Source organism: Zonotrichia albicollis, chromosome 7 (assembly GCF_047830755.1).
Source record: "Zonotrichia albicollis isolate bZonAlb1 chromosome 7, bZonAlb1.hap1, whole genome shotgun sequence".
Lineage (NCBI taxonomy): Eukaryota > Metazoa > Chordata > Aves > Passeriformes > Passerellidae > Zonotrichia > Zonotrichia albicollis.
The window spans coordinates 47,510,463-47,533,399 of NC_133825.1; the positions used below are offsets into that span (position 1 = coordinate 47,510,463).

Here is a 22,937-nt window from a genome sequence, read left to right on the forward strand (position 1 = left end):
TGCATTCAAAACCAAGAGCAAGAAATCTGAGCCTGGAACCCTCTTGCAGTGGATGTGAAACAAGCACTGCTACAAAGTGCTGTTCTCTTCCCATGGGGAAAGTCTTTTACACCTAAAACCCAGGGTAGGAAATCAGCATGCTAAATCTGCAACACAACTGTGTAAACAACATTTTTTGGAATCTCTAGCACTGACTCAGGAGAGGTTGGCTGCAAAATTTCATTCATATTGATATAAAACATTTCATTACCTATTCTGAAAGCACATTGCTGGAAAAATTATTCCATGCAGCAAAATAATACAGATTGGGATTAGTTTTGCTTCTTACTATTGTAAAATATATTTCAATTACAAATTTAAATCCTGTTTATATTAGGGGAAAAATATTTTTAATGTAGATTAAGATGTTGATGTTTTCTCCCCAGTTATTTTCTTCTGGGAGAGAGTGGAACAGAAACAGTGTGCCAAATGTAATTTCTGGCAAAAACTGTAAGATACAGCAGTCTGGGAAAGCTATTTCTCTTTCAAAGGCAAAGGAATCCTAGCCCTGGTAGTGAAAAATCCACTGGAGAACAAATACATCTCTTGTTAATGGAGAGAGCAGGTATCAGGACACTCAGCCTTTATACCTCGCTCTGCCACTGTCAGAGAGTAAATTGCTTAATTTCTTACTTGCTGATTCCCCTTCCATCAAGAGGGATATAATAATATACACCTCTCACACTCGGATGGTGTTAAGATTAATCAGTGTTTGTCATATGTTTTCAGGTGACAAGGTACAAAGCCACTGGGAGGATAAATGCTCCTGCCCTCCCGGCCTGGGCTTTCAAGGACTGCGTGTGATTGTGCCTAATGACCCCCAAAGCTCAGGAAGCCTCTCCTGAGCATCCTCCTCCCATGTTCAGCTTGCAGGATGCCAGGGGAGCAGAAATGAACTGCTCTGCACTGTGGTGTACCATGGATGCTGTGGAGAAGAAAAGGAATGGGATGCAGTATGAGTAATGCACACACACACGCATGCATGCACAGCAATTGAAAAGAAACAAAATTAAAAAGAAAAATGAGAGAGGAAAAGCAGCAAGAAAATGTTCCAAAGCCTTTGAAACTACTCCATTTGCTAAAATTTGGCTCTGCGAAATCTCCCTCACAGTGGCAATAAGCACTCTGCCTAGATGGACTTTTTAACAGTCTCCTGAAATTAAGGGAGCACAAAGAGAAAATTAGCAGGATTGTGCTGGAATCATTTTCAATAATCAAAGGAGCAGCACAGCATCTGAAAGCACTCAGAGCTTGAAGCCCTGCCACATGCTTTTACCAATTTCCAAACCAAAAGCATCGATGCTTTGTAACTCCAACAAAACGCTCCCAAACACCAACTCGGTGCCGCACAACAAAACACTGTGAAGATCAGCCGGTTATTAAACAATCACTGCCTCATGGAACTCTGCATTTTGATGACTTTGAAGCAAAAAAACCAAAAGCTTTTATGTACATTTCTACCCCTCAGTGCTGGGATAGAATGTGCCATGAGCTGCCCTGAAATGTGACACACAAACCATGACTGGGACTGGTCACCATCCTCAGCAGTGACACACAACTGGACTCAGGCACATAGGAAATAAAAGGTCAATATGGGACCCCAACAAATGCACAGCAAAGAACCTCCCATGCCAAAGCCAGCAGAGGTTTCCCCTCTGAGCTGGTGACACCGTATTGCAGTGCCCTTCTGAGTCATTCCCCAAGAACTCCCCCAAAACTGCACAAGCCCAGGTGAGCAGAGAGGGTGTGAGGCCTTTTCCACTCCCATCAGCCAGACCCATGCTGAGAAAGAGCATTTCATGAAAAGAAATGAGTGACCTTTCCCTTTATCCCTGTGGAGCTGCCTCTCCACTGCTGTTCTGTGCTAATTTCTGGATGGAAGGGGTTGGATGTGGGAGATGTGCTCCTTCCCAGCCTCATGGCCAGGGAGCAATGCCTGCAATCACTGCCACACAACACCTTTCCATGGATATCCCCTTTCACAGGTGGGTGCCTTACCCCAATGTTCCCCATGATAAGAGGGAATAGCTGGAGCTACGTCAGGGGAGGTTTAGGCTGGGTATCAGGAAAAGGTTCTTCCCCAGAGGGTGGTGGGCACTGAACAGGGAATGGTCACAGCCCCAGGGATGCCAGAGCTCCAGGAGTGCTCTCAGGGATGCCCAGGATGGGTTGTTGGGGTGTCTGTGCAGGGCCAGGAGCTGGACTGATGATTCCTGTGGGTCCCTTCCAGCTCAGGACATTCTGTGAATTATCTTCTGTTTATTTCAGAATGAGGTATGTGCCAGAAGCACCCCACTGGGCATGTGGTAACCCATCACCTCATGTTCTGCTCCCCAGCAAAGCCTTGGAGGTTGCCCTGAGAAATTGCACATATCCTATCCCTGGAAGTGTCCAAGGCCAGGCTGGATGGGGCTGGAGCAGCCTGGGGTAGTGGAAGGTGTCCCTGCCCATGGCAGGGGAGGGAACTAAATGATCTTTAAGTTCCCTTCTAACCTAAACCATTCCATGATTTGCCATCCAGGAAGAAAATCAAACTGCAGGTAACAAATGCAGGAAGGCAGCAACCATCTAAAACACACGTGCAGCTAAAAAAGAGAAGTGCAGCTGTAAAACACCCTTTGAGCCACTGGAATGAGCCTTACAAGCTCCTCCAACTTCAATCAGAAACCATTTTGCCTTCAAGTATGGGGAAACTCCAATAAAAGTTGGCAGAAACAGCACTGTCACATTCCTGCATCAACAAAGGGATAATAAAAACATCAGATGTATTCCCACAGCCCACAGCTACACAGTCTCAAGGACTGCAAAATAAAAATCAATCTGGATGCTGAAGGGCGGGTGAAAAGCAGCAGACAAGGTTCATTGGGCACATCCCTCAACCATTCCAAAGATCTAATCTATGAATGCTCTTAAAAATAATCCCCCAGAAATCACATCAAGCACCTTGTCTCCAAAACTGAGTATTAGACTTTGAGGTCAAATCTCATCATTTTTAATAAGAATTCAGGATCAAGATTTGAACAGCATGTGTAATGAAAAGAGTGGGAATTATATCTGTCCCAGAAAGCAGTAGAGAAATCCACTGTTAAATGAATATATATTGTAAATCTGAACTCTGCCATGCATGCCTGGGCTTTGCAGAGAAAATAATTAATTACTGGATTGTAACACAGGCCTGGGTAGATAAACAGGCTGGGGTTCAGGGTGTCTCTGCCTTACTTCCCCTGATGATGCCAAGAGCTTGAAACATGCACTTCCCTTTCACACCCATTGCAGATAAAAACCAAAACTAAACAAAAGGAAATACTACTTTAGCTAAAAAAGCATTTATGCCTTGCTTTTTTAAAAGACTGGTCTTTTGTACTGTTGCATTGCAAACTATCAAAAGTGACCTGTATCTCACTGTGCTCCCTCCCCATCCTTGCTCATGTTCATTTGCTGAGTCAATAAAATATCTGTATCATCAGCAGCAACAACACAGTTTTTTTCTCAAAAACGGGTGTCAATCTACACTAAGGATATTTTGTGAACTTAATCTGTTTACTACTAAGTTTTGAGGTGCTAGATGGCAGCAGAGAGTGTTTTGTTTAAAATAAAAATTAAAAAGATAATATAAAAAAAGAAGAAAAACCAAATAAATAGTGTTAAGCTAATGGGTTGTATAAAAGTGTCACTAAGAAATGATCAATGTCATTCAATTTTAGGAATTGCAAAACCAACTCCAAACTTGCTCTTTGAAGAAAGCTCTCTAATGAAAACCTTCACTGTTTTGGCACTTGGATCCATTACATCTGTTTGTGGAGAGCAAAAAATATAAAAGAAAAGTTGTGTAATGTGTTTCCCTGCAGCTTTATTTTAGTACAGCCAGATGTCCTACTCCTGTCAAAATATTTACCAGCAAATATTCAGGAAATCAGGATAAATTTGAAAAGATTGGTCCAGATCCAAACACCATCCACCCCTGAAACGGTGCAATTTAGGAGTCAGATATAAGATTTTTTTTCCTGGTATTTTAAAAGAAACCCCATCCTGCTCTCATCTGTCCCTAAGGAGTGATCATTTCTCATCACATGTTTGGAAGCAGCCAACTTCCAAGCCCTGGATGCTGGAGGCAGCTTCTGCAGCATTCCAGAGCTCAGGAAGAGGAGCCAGGGCTGCCCCGGGGCCCTGCTCCAACAACCCCTTCCCAGTGAATATTCTGGGAATATTATCATTTTTCTGAGTAATCTTTAAATGCAGGAGAAGCATTTAGAGGAAGGAGGAAAAAACAAAAAAAAAAAAAAAAAACTAGATAGGATGATAACATGTTAATCCCTAAACCAGTTAATTTAAACGGGAAATGTGGTAAGGATGGAAATTAGGTTGATGGTATTGAAGTCATCAGCTGTAATTGTTTCTTAATTAATGACACCAAGTTGTAAAGCGTGTTACATGGAACCTTGTCTGGAGGCTGGGGAAAATGGAAAAGTACAAGGCAGAATTAAGAGTCAGACATGTATTAAGTTCCCATCAATTTGGGTTTAAACACAAGGAGAACACAAGAGAAGTATTTTTTCTTATTTTGGTGCACCCAGCCCTCAAGTCCAGGGAAATGGGAGCTCCCCCTCCTCCAACAGCCAGAGCCACACATCCACTATGATGCACACCAAATTAATGGAATTTTTGTCTGCCACCTTATCTAAATGTGTCTCACTCTTGCCTGGATGCCTGGGGCATTTTGTCAGGCTGGCCTTGGATCTGGCTGGAGTCCTACATCTTGTCATGCACATTCCCCCACGGAACATCACGGGAGGGAATGTGCAGGAAAAGCATCCACACAGGACTGGAAGCCACTGGAGCGGCCTGTGCATCCATGCAAGGACAACAGCACACCCCTGGATACAAGCTCCATCCCAAAGCACAAAAAGAACTCATACAAGCATGCAGAGTTCTTGTTCAGCACTGCAAAAGGGTTGAAAAGCATGGAATAAGGTCAATAAGCTTGAATAATATCTGTAAACCCACTGAGGTTGCTTGAACTTTCTTCATCCACAGGATACTGTCTGATTTAAAAAAAAAATCTTAAAATTTTAACAAAAACTATTAATGACAAGGAATTCCCAAATATGCCATGCTTCTAAAAGAGAAGAGATAATTAAGAACATTACTTTGCACTGGTAAAAAGAGGTGTAAAATCCAGCTTTTGTTTGAATTTGAAATGATTTTCTGAAACCTTCATAAAAGCCAAAGACTTAATTTTGGAAAAGCAAAACATCAGGAGCAGCCAGACAGATCTTCAGTGTGCATAAATCAGCACAGGGTGCAGTGGCAGAAGATCTGACAAGCTAATACTGCTTTTTCTCTAGGCTAAATGTGGCAAGCAACCCTTCCTTAAAAGCCTGATAGTTTATGTGCTTTGAGGTGGAAACTTAAAAAAAAAGTATAAAAAGCTTTATTGTGGGGGGAAATCCTTGTACTGCGTTTTATATTCATGGAACAAAGAAACTCAAATCCACTAGATAAAAAAGGTCTACATTTATTCTAAATAAGTCACTTTTACTCAGGACAAGCAGTTTCTTTTGTGCTTGATATCATCTTTAACTCATTGTTTCTCATCAAATGTCTAGTGGTGATAAGGATTTCCTGAGATAATAAGATTCTATTTCTAAGCAGTAAAAATAAGTATTATCAGATGCTACTCAGTGTGCAAATTTGCAAGAATGGAAGAAAATTTCTCCACCCAAATATCAAACGTGTTCATTTTTGCTACTGTTACATTGTACAAAGCAGGAAGAATTGGAGGCAGCCACTTTCCACAGCTGTAGTTTTAATGTGTATTTTCCCTTTTGGTTCCAGGAGCATGGTTCCTCTATTTTTTAGCAGGAGTGGACTGTGGCTGTTGAATGAGAACCTATTCCATAGTCTGCTGTTAGTGGTGTGTGAGCCCAGACCTCAGGGACACATTGTTCAAATACTCCTGAAAAGCCAGAAATATCACAGGTCTTCAGGGGCACTTCTATTGAGAGTTAGTGTGGGGTTTTTTTAACAACAAGAAAGTGCACAATAAGCAATAACTGATTATTAAGTGATTATTTCAATGGACGATAAACTGAAATAAATAAAGAAGTAAAAAGCACCCTGCCATAGATTCAGGTAGGTACAAGAGTACCTACCATTATATAGTATATTTATTCAAACAATACTGGATATGGTCTGCAATGACTTCTGCCACAGGGGGAGGAGTGGAATACAAAATCCCAACCTCCCTGGGCACCCCCTTCACCCACCCTTTAATCCCATGATCCCAGCTGGACAGTGTGTCATGGGAAGGTGCCTATTCAAGGTTTGCAAGAAAAATTATTGCATCAAGGACTCAGACCCACCCAAGAGGCTTCAGTAACCATGGTGGGGTCACATTCCTGCAGGGAAACAAGGATTTGAGGGGCGTCATGGCCACACACAGACACTACAGTGGCTGGAAGGTAAATCCATGAGCAATTCCCACAGGAAGTATCACCACAGAAACCTCAGCTGAAGAGGACACCAGGGTGCCACTCAGAATGTAAGGCAGTAAGTCAAAAAGCCAGAGACTGGTGCATTAAGCACTGAAAAGTATTATGTGACTGTGCTGGCATTTATCAGCCATCAGAGATATCAAAGGATCTGAAAGAAAACAAAGAATATGGATGGCTTGTCTGCCCTGCAAACAGCTCTATTTTGCAAAGTACAGACAACTTTGGTGGCACAAACTGACACGTAAGGACATGATTTCCCACTGGATAATGACAAATCCTGGAGCAAAAACTGTCAGAAAATGTCTGGCTTTGCTTGGCCTTGCTATTATTTTTTCACTTTGCTTCCTGCTCATCTCAGGGCTGCCACTTTTGGGGCATGTGTTGAAGGCTGAACTGACTCATATATGTGAGAGCAAGCTGTGACCTCTAAAGCCAGGCTTGGCCATGCCATGGCACTGGTGTTGAACGTGCCCCTAATGGTCTGGGGCAGAGGCAGCACTTGGGATCACCATTCAGTGCTGTTGGGAAACCCATGTCCTACACACAGTGCTGCCATCCTGCACCCAGGATGTGCCACCACTGCTGCCTTTTGACACTCAACAAGGAAATGACACAGTGCCAGAGCCCCTTCTCCCCTGCCTGCTCCCAGAGACACAACCAGCAGCTGTGCATGGGCTGCTCTCACTCCCTGCTTACTTCCTGGTGCTGTTTAATATTTGTTTAACCATACTGACAGAAGCACAGGATAAAGATCAGCTAAGCAAGCAGCAAAAATGATGCTGCAAGTTATTTCCTTGCCCAGGAATGCTGTGCGTGAGCAGTGGAGTCCCATGGGAGGGATGGATGCCATGCACCAGGAATGCCATGGTGTTCTGAGTGTGGGGTTTCCTGGAGGCACTGTCAGACACCTTGTTCTGCCACAGGTAGCAAAGAAAAAAATCACATCTAATCTCTCTGTTGTTGTTTCCTAAATGAAAGGCAGGTGAGCTTCTACCCTGAGGGCTTTTGCTGCCATTTCTCTGAAAGGCTGGAAATGCACCAGGTTTGGGAAGGAGCCCACTCCTACACACAGCAACTTGGCTGCACAATTCAGGCCCTTTTTATCCCAGGCAGAGCAGGCAGGTCTGGCAGCTGCACATCCATGGCTGCAGGACTGTGCCTGAGCTTTGTTTCACACACAGCAAAGCCAACATCCCTCCCTCTCCATCTCCCACCGCAACACAGCTCCACAGTTTTTGTTGGAGCTCTTTTTTTGGTTTTTTTTTTTTTTTTATTCACCCTGAGGTAAAAAACAGTCGTGAAAGAAAATTTCAGCTCAAACAAATGTTAAATATGGCAAAATCACAAGCTCATGGGAACAGGACCCAAAAGAGGGGCTGCGGGACAAGTTTGACTCCTCACAGCACCAGTGGCTCCACCTCTAAAGCATACTTTGAACCACTATGGAATAAGACACAATTCCACAAACAGGAATTATGTAAACCACTCTGCATATATTATTTGCAAAAGCCCCAGCCATTCAATGGGTCCATCCCACCACCCATATGGGTCCAATTACAGAAGAGGCACCCAAAGTCTCTGGGACAAGCAGAAGAGAAAGAAATGGGTAAGCCAAGACCACTGTGAGCACAGTCCAACTTCACTCCATTCGGGTGGGCATCACCAACCCACTTAATTGCTGACAGACTATTCAAAATGTCTTTGCTGCAGGCTGCTGCCCTGAAATTCCTTTATTCCCCCAAGTCTGGACCTTCATCCCACCCATATTCCTCTACAGATCAAAATCTGCGACCTGGTTAAAAAGCTCACATCTTCAAACCAGCCTGCTCAGAGCAAAAAGGAACACTGTCACACAAAGATGTCATAAATAAATACTTAAAAAACCAACACCAGAGGAGCTGGTGAAGCTGAGCCATGCACTGAGACTGCACAGCTCCTCTCTTTGGAAGACTCATAAACCTGCCTGTAAAGGCTGTGAACTGGCTTTTTAAACTATACCACCTCCTTGCATGGCTTGGATTATTTTTCCACGCCAGATGTACGTTTAACAGAGTAATACAAACACTGCAACTCCTTAATAAACTCTTTTAATGCCCCGACAGTTTGTAAGGCATTTCCCTCAACATGTGTCTGGTTATGGTTTCAGCAAGCCTGCAGGAAAAAGAAGAATCTGTCTGGCAGTTTGGACAGTGATTACACCATGTAGCCCGAGGATATTTCACCTCCAGACCTGCCACCACCCTGCTGCATGGAATAAAGTCCATTCCCAGCAAACTCTGCAAGGCTTTGTGTGTGGAATAGTAAAAGGGATGGTATATGCAACTTGAGGAAAAGCACAGAAATCCACCTCTGTGCTGTCAGACATTTAGTCTTTCATCAGGTAAATGCAGCTTTGTATGCCATTCACATTTAAAGGGAAAAGCTTCTTAAGTGCTTCCACAGAACAGGAAATCGTTAAAAGCAGCTATTTTGGACCACATTGCCCTAAGCTTGATGGAGCAATAGATTCCTCTCACTGAACACAATTCTGTTTGCAAAGACTCCTTCATCTGCTGAACTAGTTCCCTAATTTCTCATCATCTTTCACTGATTATTCAATATGCCCTTCCAGAAAAATGATCATTTTTTTTCAAAGTGTGTTTTTACAGCAGCTGGGATGGCCCCTTTCAGTGCTTTTCTATGCTATAATCCAAGATTAGGAGCCTATAGTAAAAATAGCCATCAGAGAGGCCAGTAGAGTATTCAGCTGTCCTACAATTCTAGTATTTTAGCAAATCCAAGCTTTTTGCATTTCTCAAGGTATTTTTTACAATGCTTCTCACACTCAGCCCTTGTCTGTTGCTTCCAAATACAACACAGCAGCGTCTCCCATCATTTCCACCAAATTACAAACCCAGTGGCAAATGACAAAGTATACTTTAAAAAGTTATGTCTCCTGCACATTTACAGATTAGAAAATAATATCTTTTGACCAAGAAAGAAGGAAAAAAACCTCATATATCAGAGAAAAATAATCTAAACTTCAATCACATCTAAAGCTCCGTTAGCAGGTTTGTTGTACGATCCTTTTGAATTTCTTGTACACTCAGCAAGTAGATCTGATGGTAAACATCAAACCAGAAAGGCAGCTTTTGAAAATCCAGGCTCAGCTGATAGAACTCTTTTAAGTCAAGTTCAAAGTAAGTTTTGAAGATGAGATAGTGTGCTACACCTGAGCGTTTATGACATTCAGTAGGAGAAAGAGGCAACTCCACACTGCAGCATACCCTGGATATGCAGCACACCCTCCTAACTACTCTCCTCTTTGTCTCCCCTTTTCCAAAATCAACAGAGCAAAATTAAAAGAGACAGGTAATTTATGATGAGTTTAAAATAGCAGCAGTGTAGAGTAAGCAATAACACAGAAAAGTCAAGGCAAAATCCACCCCTGTCCCGCTGATCAGCGTTTCACACTGAAACTCCACAAAGCCCCACACATTTTGTTTAAACGGGTGCACAACAACTCCCCTATGAGCTCTGTGCTTTCTTCCACCACCTCACTGGCATTCACGTAATACTGCAAATTGTTACCCTGCAGGCCACCATCCATCTCCTTAAGAGCAGCTGAACACTGGAACTCCTGAAGAGATGTGAGATATTCCTCCTAAAATAACACTCTGCTCTGCACCTATTGCTGATGGCAGAACTTTCTTGAGTGTTGGAGAATTATTGGAGTGTACACCAAAAAGTCAGAGCTTGTTTGCCACCACTTGATTTCTGTCATAAGTAATGTAACACCATGTGAGCTGCAATAGAAAATGTTTCCTAAAAACTTTTTTGCTGGAAAATTGCTCTAGAAGGTAGAGAGCTGAGACACTGTAGGACACCGTGAATGAAGAATTGCAGCAAATCTGCCTGACCCACACACACTGACCAAATAAAAGCTGCCACAACAATGTGCTCAAAACCACAAGAACAGCAAATCTTACATTTTTCATAATTTTCTTACAGGATAACAGTAAATATGTTTTAAATTGGGACTAATCAAATTGTTGTAGTAGAAATTAGGATATGAGGAGGTGACTTGGCAATTAAGCAAAAATCTTATTCACAGGACTACACATGACTTCCAAGTGAGTAACCAGAGCAGTGTGAATGTATTTTGAGCCTACAGAGAGGACAGAGAATCCAGCCCTGGATTTGGATCTCTTTATGCCTAAGTACTGAAAGAAACAAGGAAAAATTAGATATTTCTACCCTCATCATCCATCAGAAAAATGAAAGCACACTCTTACCTTCACAAATTCTGTCCAGTCGCTGCCGCTTGACTTTGTGTTTATCCACAAGTGCCATTCTTGATGGGATTTTGCAACTTTCTGACTCAAAAAGCACAGCAGTCCCCCAGGAGCTTAGGAGAACTCACAGGAATCGGCGTGCATACCGCCACTGTGGATCTGCAGAGAAAGGAGAGCATTTGTAAGGTTTGCTCACTCCCCATCCCTGCAAGTGCTCAAGGCCTGGGTGGATGGGGCTCAAAACCTGGGGTAGTGGAGGGTGTCCCTGCCCTCAGCAGGGATGGAACAAATGGGCTTTAAGGCCCCTTCCAGCCCAAACCAGTGTCAGATTTCCAGCACACCAGGTGAGATCTGCCTGTGCCCAGCAGCAGAGCAGGTTTTGGAAAGGACAGCTCTGAGCCTGCACCCCACAAGTCACACATCTGGCACCACAAATGAGTCTCTTTGTCCTCCCTGAGATTCAGAAAACCAGCCTTGCATGCAAGAACTGCCAAAGCCCTGCATGGGCTTCCCAGTTTTATTTCTGACTGAAAAAATCTATTCCTAGTGGATAAAACCCATGAGGTTATTTTGTAGGCTCACAGATGCTGAAAGATTCTTAGAGAGTATATAAAACAGGGGAAGTAGTTCTTGCTCCGCCAGTACTCTCATACACAAAACACTTTCATGTTTAAACCTTGCCCTGTAAAAGTCATCAATGAACCTTGAATTTACAAGAAGACCTTGATGTATATTCCAGCTGTCACCACAGTCTGTCCTTGCCCTCATACTTGAAGGGCCAGCCTTAAACTTCGGGTACTGTTTCTGGTGCACACATTTTCAATGCCAGAGAGATAAAATCATCCATGAAGCCACGTGTGTGGCTGATTGACAAGAAATGCTCTCCAAAGAGACAGCAGCTAAAGGTTTTCTGCATTTTGGTGGCACAGAGGAAGACCCTTAATGGATACTCTGAGGTCTGACACGTTTTGCTCCTACAGAGAGCCAAAGGTTTGTTCAATCCCTGAACACTGACCTGACTCAGCTGCAGCCTCTGAATGTGCAGTTGAGGTACTCCTACCAGGTTTGAATTTTTGATGTAAAATCCAGGTGAGAGTTTTTCAAAGCAAGCTCCTCAACAGCATTCACGAATCAAGACATGGAAGAAGAGACCTCATGCTGACAACTGAATTCCAACAATCCAACATAACACACACTAATATTTTATGCGACTGCTGATTCAAAATCCTCTTTTGTATTTTAAGGTGAAGACAGATGACCCTAGCAACAGCTACAAACCTTCCCAAGGAGAGATCCTGCTCAAGAAAAAGGCCTTTACCCACACAGCCATCCACCACTCACTGCAAGGCACCAAAAAACCAGAATTAATGTAAATCTGTGATTTCTAGAGACAAAGCAAAGCAGCACCACATTTCCAGAAGCTTTGCATGGAGAGGAGGGGAAGAGGAAGGCAGAAATGAGTGCAAGCACAGCAAGAAACCCTTGCCTGAGTAGCCATCTCTATCACCCTGTGGAGTCCCAACCTCTCTGCCTACATACAGTAGAGTGGTTTAAAAAAATTGATAAAATTCTGAAAAGCCAGCAGTAACCACAAACCTGGCACCATTCATTCAAACTGAGCCCCAAACAGCTCCTCTCCAGCAGGTGATTTTTCACACTGCAGCATTTGCAAACAAAATTTTTGTGACAAACAAAAAAACCAACCGGTTCACGAAATGCAGGACAGAAAGAAGACACCACACCAGAAAATCCAGGTTGATGCCCAGAAGTTGACCTTGGGCAGTGCCTGTAACCTGGAGTTTTGCTTCCCCTTGTGCAAGAAGCAATAGCAACACTTAACTCATCCTCTGGAGCACCCTGGCAGGTTCACATAGCCCAGGCAAGCATTTCTACTTTGCATTTTATTCTCCTGCACCAGCACTGGCTCCCCTAAAAACACTCCAACAACTTTCCAGAAAACCCAGTTAACCAGTGCAGTAGGCTGAGGATGAGAGGGGTAAAGGCTCTAACAAAGCTGCTGCACTCTGGGATGACAATTTCATGGAGATTATTGTTATTATTATAAATGGTTATCAATTATGCATCACATTGATAGTTAATTTCCAAAAGGAAAGGCCTCGTGTCGGTACAGCTGAATTCCAACTAAGGATGATCGGCGATTTCCTGGTAGTTAATGGCCAATTTCCCAGCAGCACAACTGCAGCATAATCACTGAGATTTATAGCAATAATTAATTGATTTTTTTAAAACATAGGGATGCTAAAGAGCACGATTCCCACTCATATTAAAAATTAATGCAGCATTCTAGGAGATGCAGAAAACTTCCATTCCGGAGGCAGATGCTTGGTACAGTCAAAATATTTCATGCAACAAAAATTAAGCTGTTAGTGTAGCTAAAGCCCAAGTTGCTAGTGGCATTTCCATGATCAACATTTACAGGCACACAGATGATTTTTTACCTCTATTACATCTCATTCCACTTTCAGGGAGAAATACCAGGTTATAAAAAAAATCACATCAGAAGAGTATTTTGTTCTGAAAACACTCAAATGGTTCATTATGTTGGGGCTGCAACTCCTTCCCCCTTTACTTCCCCAAACAAAACCAATTTGCAAAGTGTACTTAATTCTGACAGAGTGCATTTTCTGATGGACGAATGCGTCCATTAAAGGTTTTTTTTTCCCCCAGCCATCTCAATTCCCTGCATTACTCCCTGGAGGAAAACTTCCTACAAAAGAAACTAATAACAATCAGAGAAATTACTGCTCATCAGAGTCCCACACAGCTTAATGTAATGCCCATGAATGAGCTCCTTCCTAACGACAAGAACTGGCCCATCTTTGTCTGACAGGTGTCCTTGGTGGTACCAACCAGCAATAAAAGCCCAGCTCAGAAGACTTATTGAAAATGTGGCAGGAGCTGCTGAGCAGATTTGGCAGGGATGGATAAAATGGAGAAAAGCAGATGTGTGGGGCACAGAAACAGGAGGATATTCCCCAGCCTTTGCATGAGGCTGCAATTAAGAAAGCAGTTCTTCCATTTGTGGGATGGAAGATGCAATTAGTTGTGCACCCAACTCCAATCTATCCCCAATGGATTCTACAGCCAGCCCAAGCTCAAAACAATCCCAGGGCTAAATGTCCCCCACCATAAAATAAACACAATCAGACTTGGCAGAACAAAAATCATGGTCAGCAATTAAAAGACAAGAAAACCTCATTGTCTAAGGAAATTTGAGAGGAAGAGGCACACGCACAAAAATTGTACTTCATCCTCAGCAAGATTAGGAAACAAGTGAAGTGATTTACATGCAGTAATTGCATGGCCTGTGTTAGCCTCCAACAGTGTCTTTCAAAATGTAAATTTTCTTGAAAACCCTAGGACACGATGATAGCCCATAGCTATTTATTTATTTAAAGCAGGAATTTACTTGAATACAACACTTTAGGAAAAAACCCCAATCCTGAAGCAACACATTTAAATAGCTTCTAAATACTGCCTGTTAAAAAGCACGATCCATGAGCCAGAAAATGAGAGCAGAGAAAGCTGTATTAGGGCTTTTTTTATCCTAACTTTTGATGGAAAATGAAAAGAAATAAAGGTGATCTTCCAAAATAAGATGCATGGTTAGATAAAAGTAAGAGAAAAGTGATTTCATGAAGAACATCCTGTCTTCTAAGCTCTTTCTCAACTTACTCTTTTGTACCATGTTTTTATGGCCCATGAGGTAGGACAGGAGCATAAATATCAATCACAGAAGGGTTTGGGTTGGAAGGGACCTTAAAGATGAATCAGTGCCTCCCCCCGCCATGGGCAGGGACACCTTCCACTATCCTGGGTCATCCAACCTGGTCTTGGACACTACCAGGGATGGAGCATCCACAGCTTCTCTGGGCACCCTGTGCCAGTGGTAATGTCTGTTTTAGAGCATCCATCACAGGCATTGTCACCAAACCACTCAGCACCTGGCAGGTGACTGAGATTTGCCCTTTCCAGTGCTCCAGACACAACATCTCACATGTTCCCTGTCTGTGCACAGCCTTGGGAAAGCAGGATGGTGTCCCCTACACCCTGTTCTGTGACAAACCAACTGACTGCATTTTCTACCCTCTATGAAATACAGCAGCAACAAAGTGGAGAGTCTCTACTACAGAAAAATAGCAGCTCCACAAACTGCAAAAGGTCCCATTTCCAAACAGCAAAGGACAAATTCCATCCTTCTTTCCTCACATCTACACTGGGTTTCCACATGTACAATTCCTTACTTCAAAAAGTGCAAATGTTTTGATGGTACTGCAGGGTATTTCCTGGGCTCTCAGGAAAACAGAGATTTCTGGAGAAGGTTTAGTACTCATGATTACTGCAGAATGTCAGTCCTCTCAGCTGGAAGCAGAGCAGGATGCCCAAGCAGAATTGTTGAAGTCAGGATCTGCCGATGCCACAGGCAGCTCTCCCCGTATCCTCCTTTGTGTAAGGCCCGGTTTTTCACAGCTCAATCACACTTGAATTGAGATCTGAAGGCAAGAACAGCCCTCGGAGCTGTGAACTGCCCCAGCCCTGCCTCAGCATCCCTGTGTGCTCACTATCCTGAGCTCTGGCCATCCCCACTGCTCAGCGTTTCAGCTGCCTGGGGAGGGCAGGAGGGGCTGGGAACCAGAGTTCAGTGCAAGAAAGGCAAGGCAGGGATAAGAAAGCAGGAGCCACGCAGAGATAATGACAGGGGAGGGAAGGGACAAAGGAGACGGCACAATGCAGGAGGAGCACTTGGAGAACACTCTGCCAGCCCTCAGTGCAATGCTCTGCTCAGCCCCCATCACCTGCCTCTCCCTCCCACACTGCAGGGGAGGAGGGAAGCACGGAAGGAAAGGGACAGACAGACAGACAGACAGCACGGTCCCGCTGGGGACGGGTTTTTGGGATATTGTCTTTTAAAGCACAATGAGATAACTAGGGAAGCTCACAGTGTTAAGACACCATTAAACCAAATAGCCCAGTAGGAATCAAAACCAGATTAAACATTTATACAAATAGTGAGAACAAACATGGAATTTCATTACCCAAAATAGGTGTTTTTTTTTTTTTTTTTTTTTTTTTTTTTTTTTTTTTTTAATAATGTCTCAGAGATATAAACCCACTCACTTGGGAAGAGGAATCACAGAGTTTCTGTGTGGCCAGGGTTTGACTTCTCCCACTCCACTAAACACTCAGCCATCATATGTGAAATAGGATGGTGGGGGGAAAAAAAAGCCTTTTTCTCATTTTTTGGGAGAACTACCTTGGCTGTAAATCACACCTTGGATTTGGCTGGGGTAGAGTTAATTTTCTTCATGGTAACTGGTGTGGGGTGCTGGTTTGGCTTTGCACTGGAAACAGGGTTCATAATCCAGGGATGTTTTTTGTTATTGCTGAGCAGGGCTTACACAGAGTCAAGGCCTCTGCTTCTTGTACTGCCCCACCAGTGAGGGGGCTGGAGGGACACAAGGAGCTGGGAAGGGACTCAGCCAGGACAGCTCATCCCAGGTGATCCAGGGATATCCCAGACCATGAGGTGTCATGCTCAGCATGTAGAGTGAGGAAGAGGAAGGAAGAGGGGGATGTTTGGAGTGCTGGCGCTTGTCTGCCCAAGTCACGACTATGCATGGTGCAGCCCTGCTATCCTGGGCATGTATGAACATCTGCCTGCCCATGGGAAGTGGGGAGTGAATTCCCTGCTTGGCTTTGCTTGCATGCAGGGCTTTTGCTCTCCCTATTAAAGTGCCTTCATCACAACCCACGAGTTTTCTCACTCTTATGCTACCAATTCTCTCTCCCATCCCTTGGGAGGGAGTGAGTGACTGCATGGGACTGAGCTGCCAGCTGGGATTAAACCTCAACACCCTCCCAGCAGTCTGCAACCCCCCCAGACCACCATCACCCTCAAAACAGTGAGGGCAGGACTCCTGCTATGAAGCCATTACTAACTAGGTTTAATGTTTTTAGCAGTTATTATGATTTTGCTGCCACAGAGTGTTGGGTGATGTTCTGTGTTAAGGCTTTCCTGTGGGAATGCCTGGATGCTGCTGGGGGTGGCAGGAAGAAGAAGAATTATTTGTCCAGCTTCTTTTCCAGCCCAGAAACTTAACAATCCTTCAACTGCCTGCCTGGTGCCTTCCCCCAAAACCTGCTGGGGAAGGTGCACTCCCTGGATGCAGGGAAAACAGGGAGGCAGCAGGTTAAACGTGTTCATGGAGAGCCAGCACTCCCACGTGAGCACCTGCTGGTGGCACACAAAGGACTCTTCCACTCCTCATCACACAGAAAAGGTGAATAACACCCTGTACGAGTCTTGTGCTGAAGAAGTGGTAACAATTTTGAGGAACCTGCTATTATATGAGTGAACAAAATGTACCATAATGGCATATGAGCCTGCACATCTGCTGCTAAATTAAACACGCTACATAATGATGCAGACCACATCTTAAAACACTATGCAACGAGATACAGACCCTGCCAAAATAATGAGGCTTCAAAGATGACACAGAGAGCCTGATCCTGCAGCCCTTACAGACCCTGAAAGACACAGTGATTATTCCTCAGCAGTTCTACTCCATCAAAGCTACTTGTTGACTCAGGAGTAGAATCACAATTATATACAGGTGCCCTTCAAAGGGAAAAAAAACATATGGGTATGCAGCATTTTTCTTTCTCTCCATCTTAACGATGTGTAAAGCACTAGAAAGGTTTTTGTTTGGAACTGGATTTTTTAGAAAAGTTTCTGTGAGAATCGTGTGTCAGGCAACAAATTCCTCTCCAGACTGGGTTCTCAGCAGCCAGACAGATATTATGAAGATCAATTGAAATGACAGTATTCAAGTTGCCTCAATAGCCATGGTACAAAAAAGAAGGGAGTGAGACATCCCTTTTATTTTCAACTTCTTTTACCTATTTTAATTTTCAACATTAGTGATTTGCTCTTGACTTTGAGAAAAGAAGATCCAGACAATCCTCCCTTGTCAAGTAGTAACAGCCTTCCACAGGTCCTCTGTGAGCTTTCAAGCAAAACTAGGAAATACCAGAACTGGCACTCCTTTCATTCCTAAAGCTGAAATACAAACAAGCAACCCCAACAGACAGCAAGAAAATTGCTTTAAAGAAAATAACTGTCATCTCTCTTTCTGGCACCAGAAGTGAAGCAGGTCGATGCTCTGCTTACCCTGCACCAACAGCCTTCAGAGGCTGGTGGTGGGCAAAACAATAACCAGGAGCTGAACCCCCATTATCCACTTAGCTTTGAGAGGGCCTAATCTATTTGCTAATTAATCATGGGCCTCCTTCAACCTCTCTTATCTTGTTTTTCTAAGTATCTGACGCTGATAACATGCACACGGATCTTGCTGAAGCATGTAAAGGGCTGGAAAACTACCCTTAAGTTTTCAAATGAAACCAGAGGAAAAGATAAATAAATAATTTTACATTCTCCAAGGATCCCTGCCATAATGGAAAATAAAATCTCATTCTATGTTTTACCAAAATTCCTAAATTACAAATTACTGACTTGCACTAATCACAAAGATGAATGCTGGAGAAAGGTGAACATTCACTGTTTGCATATCTGGATAAGCAAAAGCTCTTCTCTACTCAAGCCATTAATTGCTCCTGTACCAAAAGCAGCACAGCAGATTAGAAATCCTGAGAAAAATGAGTATTTGCTGGTTTGTTGGATGAGTTATGCAGTTACTTGTCCATTAGAGGGCATTTTATACTGCGGAGTGAAGCGCCGGCAGCTTGGGAACAGCATCACTAACCCCATCTGGAGCTGCTGGAGAACAGTTTCTGTCGACTCTCATTTAGTAATTGCCACTTTTCAACCTTTCCATATGCTGCATATAGATGAGCAAGCAAGAGCAAGGACAAGAAGAAAATAAGATAAAACAGCTATGAAAAAAGTCCTGCTTAAATAAACCCTTTTCGTTTGCAGCTATTGTTGCTTCCAAGGTTTGGTTTTGTTCAGTTCACTTCTCGCCCCCACCCAGCTATACCACAGCAAACTTCATCCTTTTCACTCTCACAAATAGCACTTTATGTTTTAAATTGTGAACATGATTAACAGAGAACAACTGCAAACTGTGCCGTGGCATCATTACCCATCACTGGAGCGAGATGGGAGAGCTCATCCATCTCTGGAGCTGAACAAAGGCAAATCCAGCTTCCTCAGTGCCAAGAGGCAGGACATGGCCACTTACCTTCAGATGTGTCCTTCTGGTGACAACTAATACTGCTAAATGTGAACTGTAAATTGCTTTCAGCGTCTGCTGGCTAGGGAACCACACAAAGCCACCCACTCCCCTGCTCCAGTGGTTTTCCTCTCCCTATATAAATGCAAATCAAATTAGGAAAGAGGCAGATATCTCGCTATACATCTCCAGACATACGTATGTTTGTAATCAGGGTGGCCAAACTTCCTGAGTATGAGCTGCATACCAAAATCTCCATGGGGTCAAGAGCCACATGTACCAAGAGCCAGCCTCTGTACCCCTTCCTGCCACACACATCCCATGCTCCTGTGAATCCCTGTGTTTCTCCCATCCCCACAATTCTGTGCTGCTGATCCCCCAAGCCCATCTCCCTCTACGATCTCGGGGTTTGCAGAGGCACCACAGCAGCACCCAGAGCTCCTGCCTTGTATGATGTGACTGAACAACTGCATGTAGCAAACACTCCTGTATTACTCACAAGTTACTCCTGAATTCCTCCTCAGCAGAAAGCTGAAAACAGCAAGAGCCGCAATAAAAATCTGAAGCCCCCCAGGATCAGCACATTCCCTTGGGAGCCCAAGCCAAAGTACCAAGACGACAACCAGGACCACTTCTCTCTGAGACTCTTGCAAGTCCTTGGCTCTGTATCACTACTCCTAATTAAAAGAAATAATAAAATAAGGATGAGGACATCCTTACAGGCAAAGCCATGGCACACTCAGTGTTCTGAGCTGTAACCAGGTGCTGACAAGGACATGACGGCACCCACATCCCAGCCCTACAGGACATTCAACTGTAGTGTCTCCAAGTCTGGCATTCTAGCCTTCACTGCTAATTTCTTAATTCTTCCACAATCAGGACCAGACAATTAACTATTACATCGACACCCACACATGCTGGGAAAAGATCACACCAGCCCACTTCTTCAAATCCCAGTTGAGGCCCAGAGGAGGAACCTTCAGCCCTGCAGGAGATTCCACCGTTCACCCAGAGGAAGAGAAAGATGAAGGCCCTCCTGCCCCAGCAAACCAGGAGACTCAGCTTTCCTCCAGCACACTGAACTCCCCCACACATGGCACAAATGCAATCACTTTGAATCTTTGTCCTGGGATCTCTGCCTGGACTGGGAATAGTGAAAGGCAGCAGTGACACTCTTCTATCTCCAGGAAATCTTTGGAGTTATAGTTTGCCCTTATCTTAGCGCTTATATTTACAAGGCACTCTTACATAAAAAGCACTCATCTGCATTGACTTATTTAGCAACATGAAATAAAATAGCCTGAAGCTATTCATGTTGCTTAACGTACTTATTTTTTTAATGTAGACGATGCTCTGTGTAAAGGAATATTCAAAGGGGAAAACTGTGGTTTGTTTGTAACACTTATTACTATCACTGAAGAAAATATGTTCTAACAAGTCTCGGAAGGGGGAAACACGTGTAATACCTTTAACAGCTCAGCTAATTCATCTTCTGCTGCCCAACTGCTGGCAAAATCTCAAATGGAAACTCTCAGAATGGAAACATGGAAAAACCCCTTTCTCATGGTCTGAGACCTGTTCCCACTATACAATCTCTTTCCACCGGAGTGAGTCCTGTTTGTTTTCAGCACACAGCAGCTTTACTCGACAAAAAAAAAGAGAGTTCAAGAGTTCAAGGCTACGTCTCCATTCAGGCGTACACCCACAATGAGAACCGGGCTCTCCGGCCGGCGCTGGAGGCATTCCTCTCCCTCCACCTACCCACAAAAGGGCCTTGTTTGAGGGAAATGAGGAAGGAAGGAAGGGGCAGGATGCAAAGAACGGCAGTGAGGAGAACCTGGCCAGGTGTTGGGGCATCAAGCACCAAGGAGGGTTTGGATCATGAAATGGGTCAGCAGTGAGGATGGAGGGTGGCTTTTGGAGTAACTAAGGGCCTGGGGAGTCCCCAGTGATCTGCCATGCTCCAGACAATACTGAGCTCCATGAGGTCAAGCACAGGCACAGGCAGGATAGAAATGTGTGAGTGTTTCCATGAAGTCCCGTGAGAAAGAGCCCATCGGGATGCAGGGTGGCTCCAGGACAGCTCAACTGTGGAATGCTGCCTCCTCCTGCCCATCCCATCCCATCCCATCCCATCCCATCCCATCCCATCCCATCCCATCCCATCCCATCCCATCCCATCCCATCCCATCCCTGCCTCTCCCTGCTGCTTTCAGCATCATTCACACCGAGCCCAAGGAGAGAGAAGGAGGGAGCCAAGTGAGTAGAGACAGGTTTCGATAACAGCAATAAATAAGATTAAATAATTCTCCCACTACCAACCTTTAGCCAAGAGTACTCCCTGCAACCACCAGGTTTGCATCATCTACACATTTTTATTCCAAGCCTTGCCAGCTCCCTGTAGCAGGGCAATTTTGGGATTTAGCAACACTCAGGTTACTGACCTAAATTCAGCCAGGCTCATCTGGAGCCATAACGGTCCATTGTGTGCCCAGGCCTGCTCAGGACTCCTTAATACACAGATTATTGATGCAATGAACTGTGACGGCTCCTATAGAGCTGTTAGGGTTTATTGTAGCAACACCTACTCGGGGTCCCTTTAATGCGCGGATCGGTGGCACAATAGACAGAAACGGCCACGACTTGGGGATGCATTATCCCATGGATCACTGGCGTGACAGCCATGGCTCCAGCCTCCTGCCTCAGAGCAGCCAGCAGCAAACACGCCCAAACCTCACGTTCCCAAACCCTGGGGAAGCTGGGGAGGATGGCAGAGAGGTGCAGGACCTGACCTACCTACCTACAGTGCCCCCCTACCCACCCAAACCTCTGAGAGTGGCATTTGCAGACAGCAATTTGCTACTGAAAATAAGGATTTATAATGAAAGCCCTGGTGGGATCAAACTTTTAGCAAGAACAGCCACAGGCCTGCATTATAGATCAAGGCTAAAAACCCTGTCTGAGAAATACATGGAAATTAGCCAGAAAAAAATCAGCGTCCAATTTTCAGCATTAAAAAAAAATAAAAAAAATTTATGTTCCAAGAGAACGCGACGAAAGCAGGCACAAAAGGAAAGTGCTCAAATATCTGTATTTCTCTCTTCTTTGCTTCTTAAAGAACAAAAACAACCTTACGAGCTGAGAACTAAGTACTGTTTAAAGAAAGTCACTGGCACAGGGAGACCTGGGGCTGAGGAAAGGAAAATGAAGACATCACCACGAATCAAGTGTTTGCAGCCTCCTCACAAACATCAGCGAACAGTTCAAAAAGCTGCAGCTGGCTTTGCACTATCGCCTGCATCTTCCCCACCATTTACCAGCAGCTTTTTTTAACATCAGTGACACTTCACATTCAAAACTGCAGTTAAAAATAGACCATTGGTCCTCCCCTTTTAGCCCTGAAAATTCCCTCCCCTCCTCTCTGCCTCCCCACATACTCGCTGGTCCCTCCTTCCCCTCCTGCCTTGTTGTCAGCCACAGGGTGATGGAGGGGTGAGGGGGGCCCTGCCCAGCTGCAAGTCTCAGAGTCATGGAATCACAGAACAGTTTGGGTTGGAAGGGACCTTTCACACTGGCTATCTCCAAACCCCACAATCATGGAATCACAGAAAAATTTGGGTTGGAAGGGACCTTACTCACTGGCTATCTCCAAACCCCAGAATCATGGAATCACAGAACAGTTTGCGTTGGAAGGGACCTTACACACTGCATAGCTCCAAACCCCTTCCACTAGACCAGCTTGCTCCAAGCCCCATCCAACCTGTTTCTGAACACTTCCAGGATCCTCCCACTGCTCCCCAGCACCTCATCCGACCCTGGGAGCATCCCCTTCTCACTTCATCCCAGAGCTTGTAGCTTTATTTACAGGAATGGAGGCAATGGCTCTATTCTTGGTTTCCCCTCCCACCTGCTTGTGC

The 22,937-nt window shown here is 44.3% G+C and overlaps 1 protein-coding gene across 3 annotated transcripts in view; it reads right to left on the reverse strand.

Moving 5' to 3' along the window:
* The window catches only part of CTBP2 (C-terminal binding protein 2), a 138,282-nt gene that overhangs the window by 50,017 nt on the left and 65,328 nt on the right, over positions 1-22,937 (reverse strand). For all 3 annotated transcript variants that reach the window (XM_074545378.1, XM_074545379.1, XM_005490869.4), the window contains exon 2: positions 10,808-10,966. In XM_074545378.1, the coding sequence (XP_074401479.1) occupies positions 10,808-10,865 (58 nt within the window). In that variant the 5' untranslated portion in view covers positions 10,866-10,966. The remainder of the gene's footprint in view (positions 1-10,807; positions 10,967-22,937) is intronic.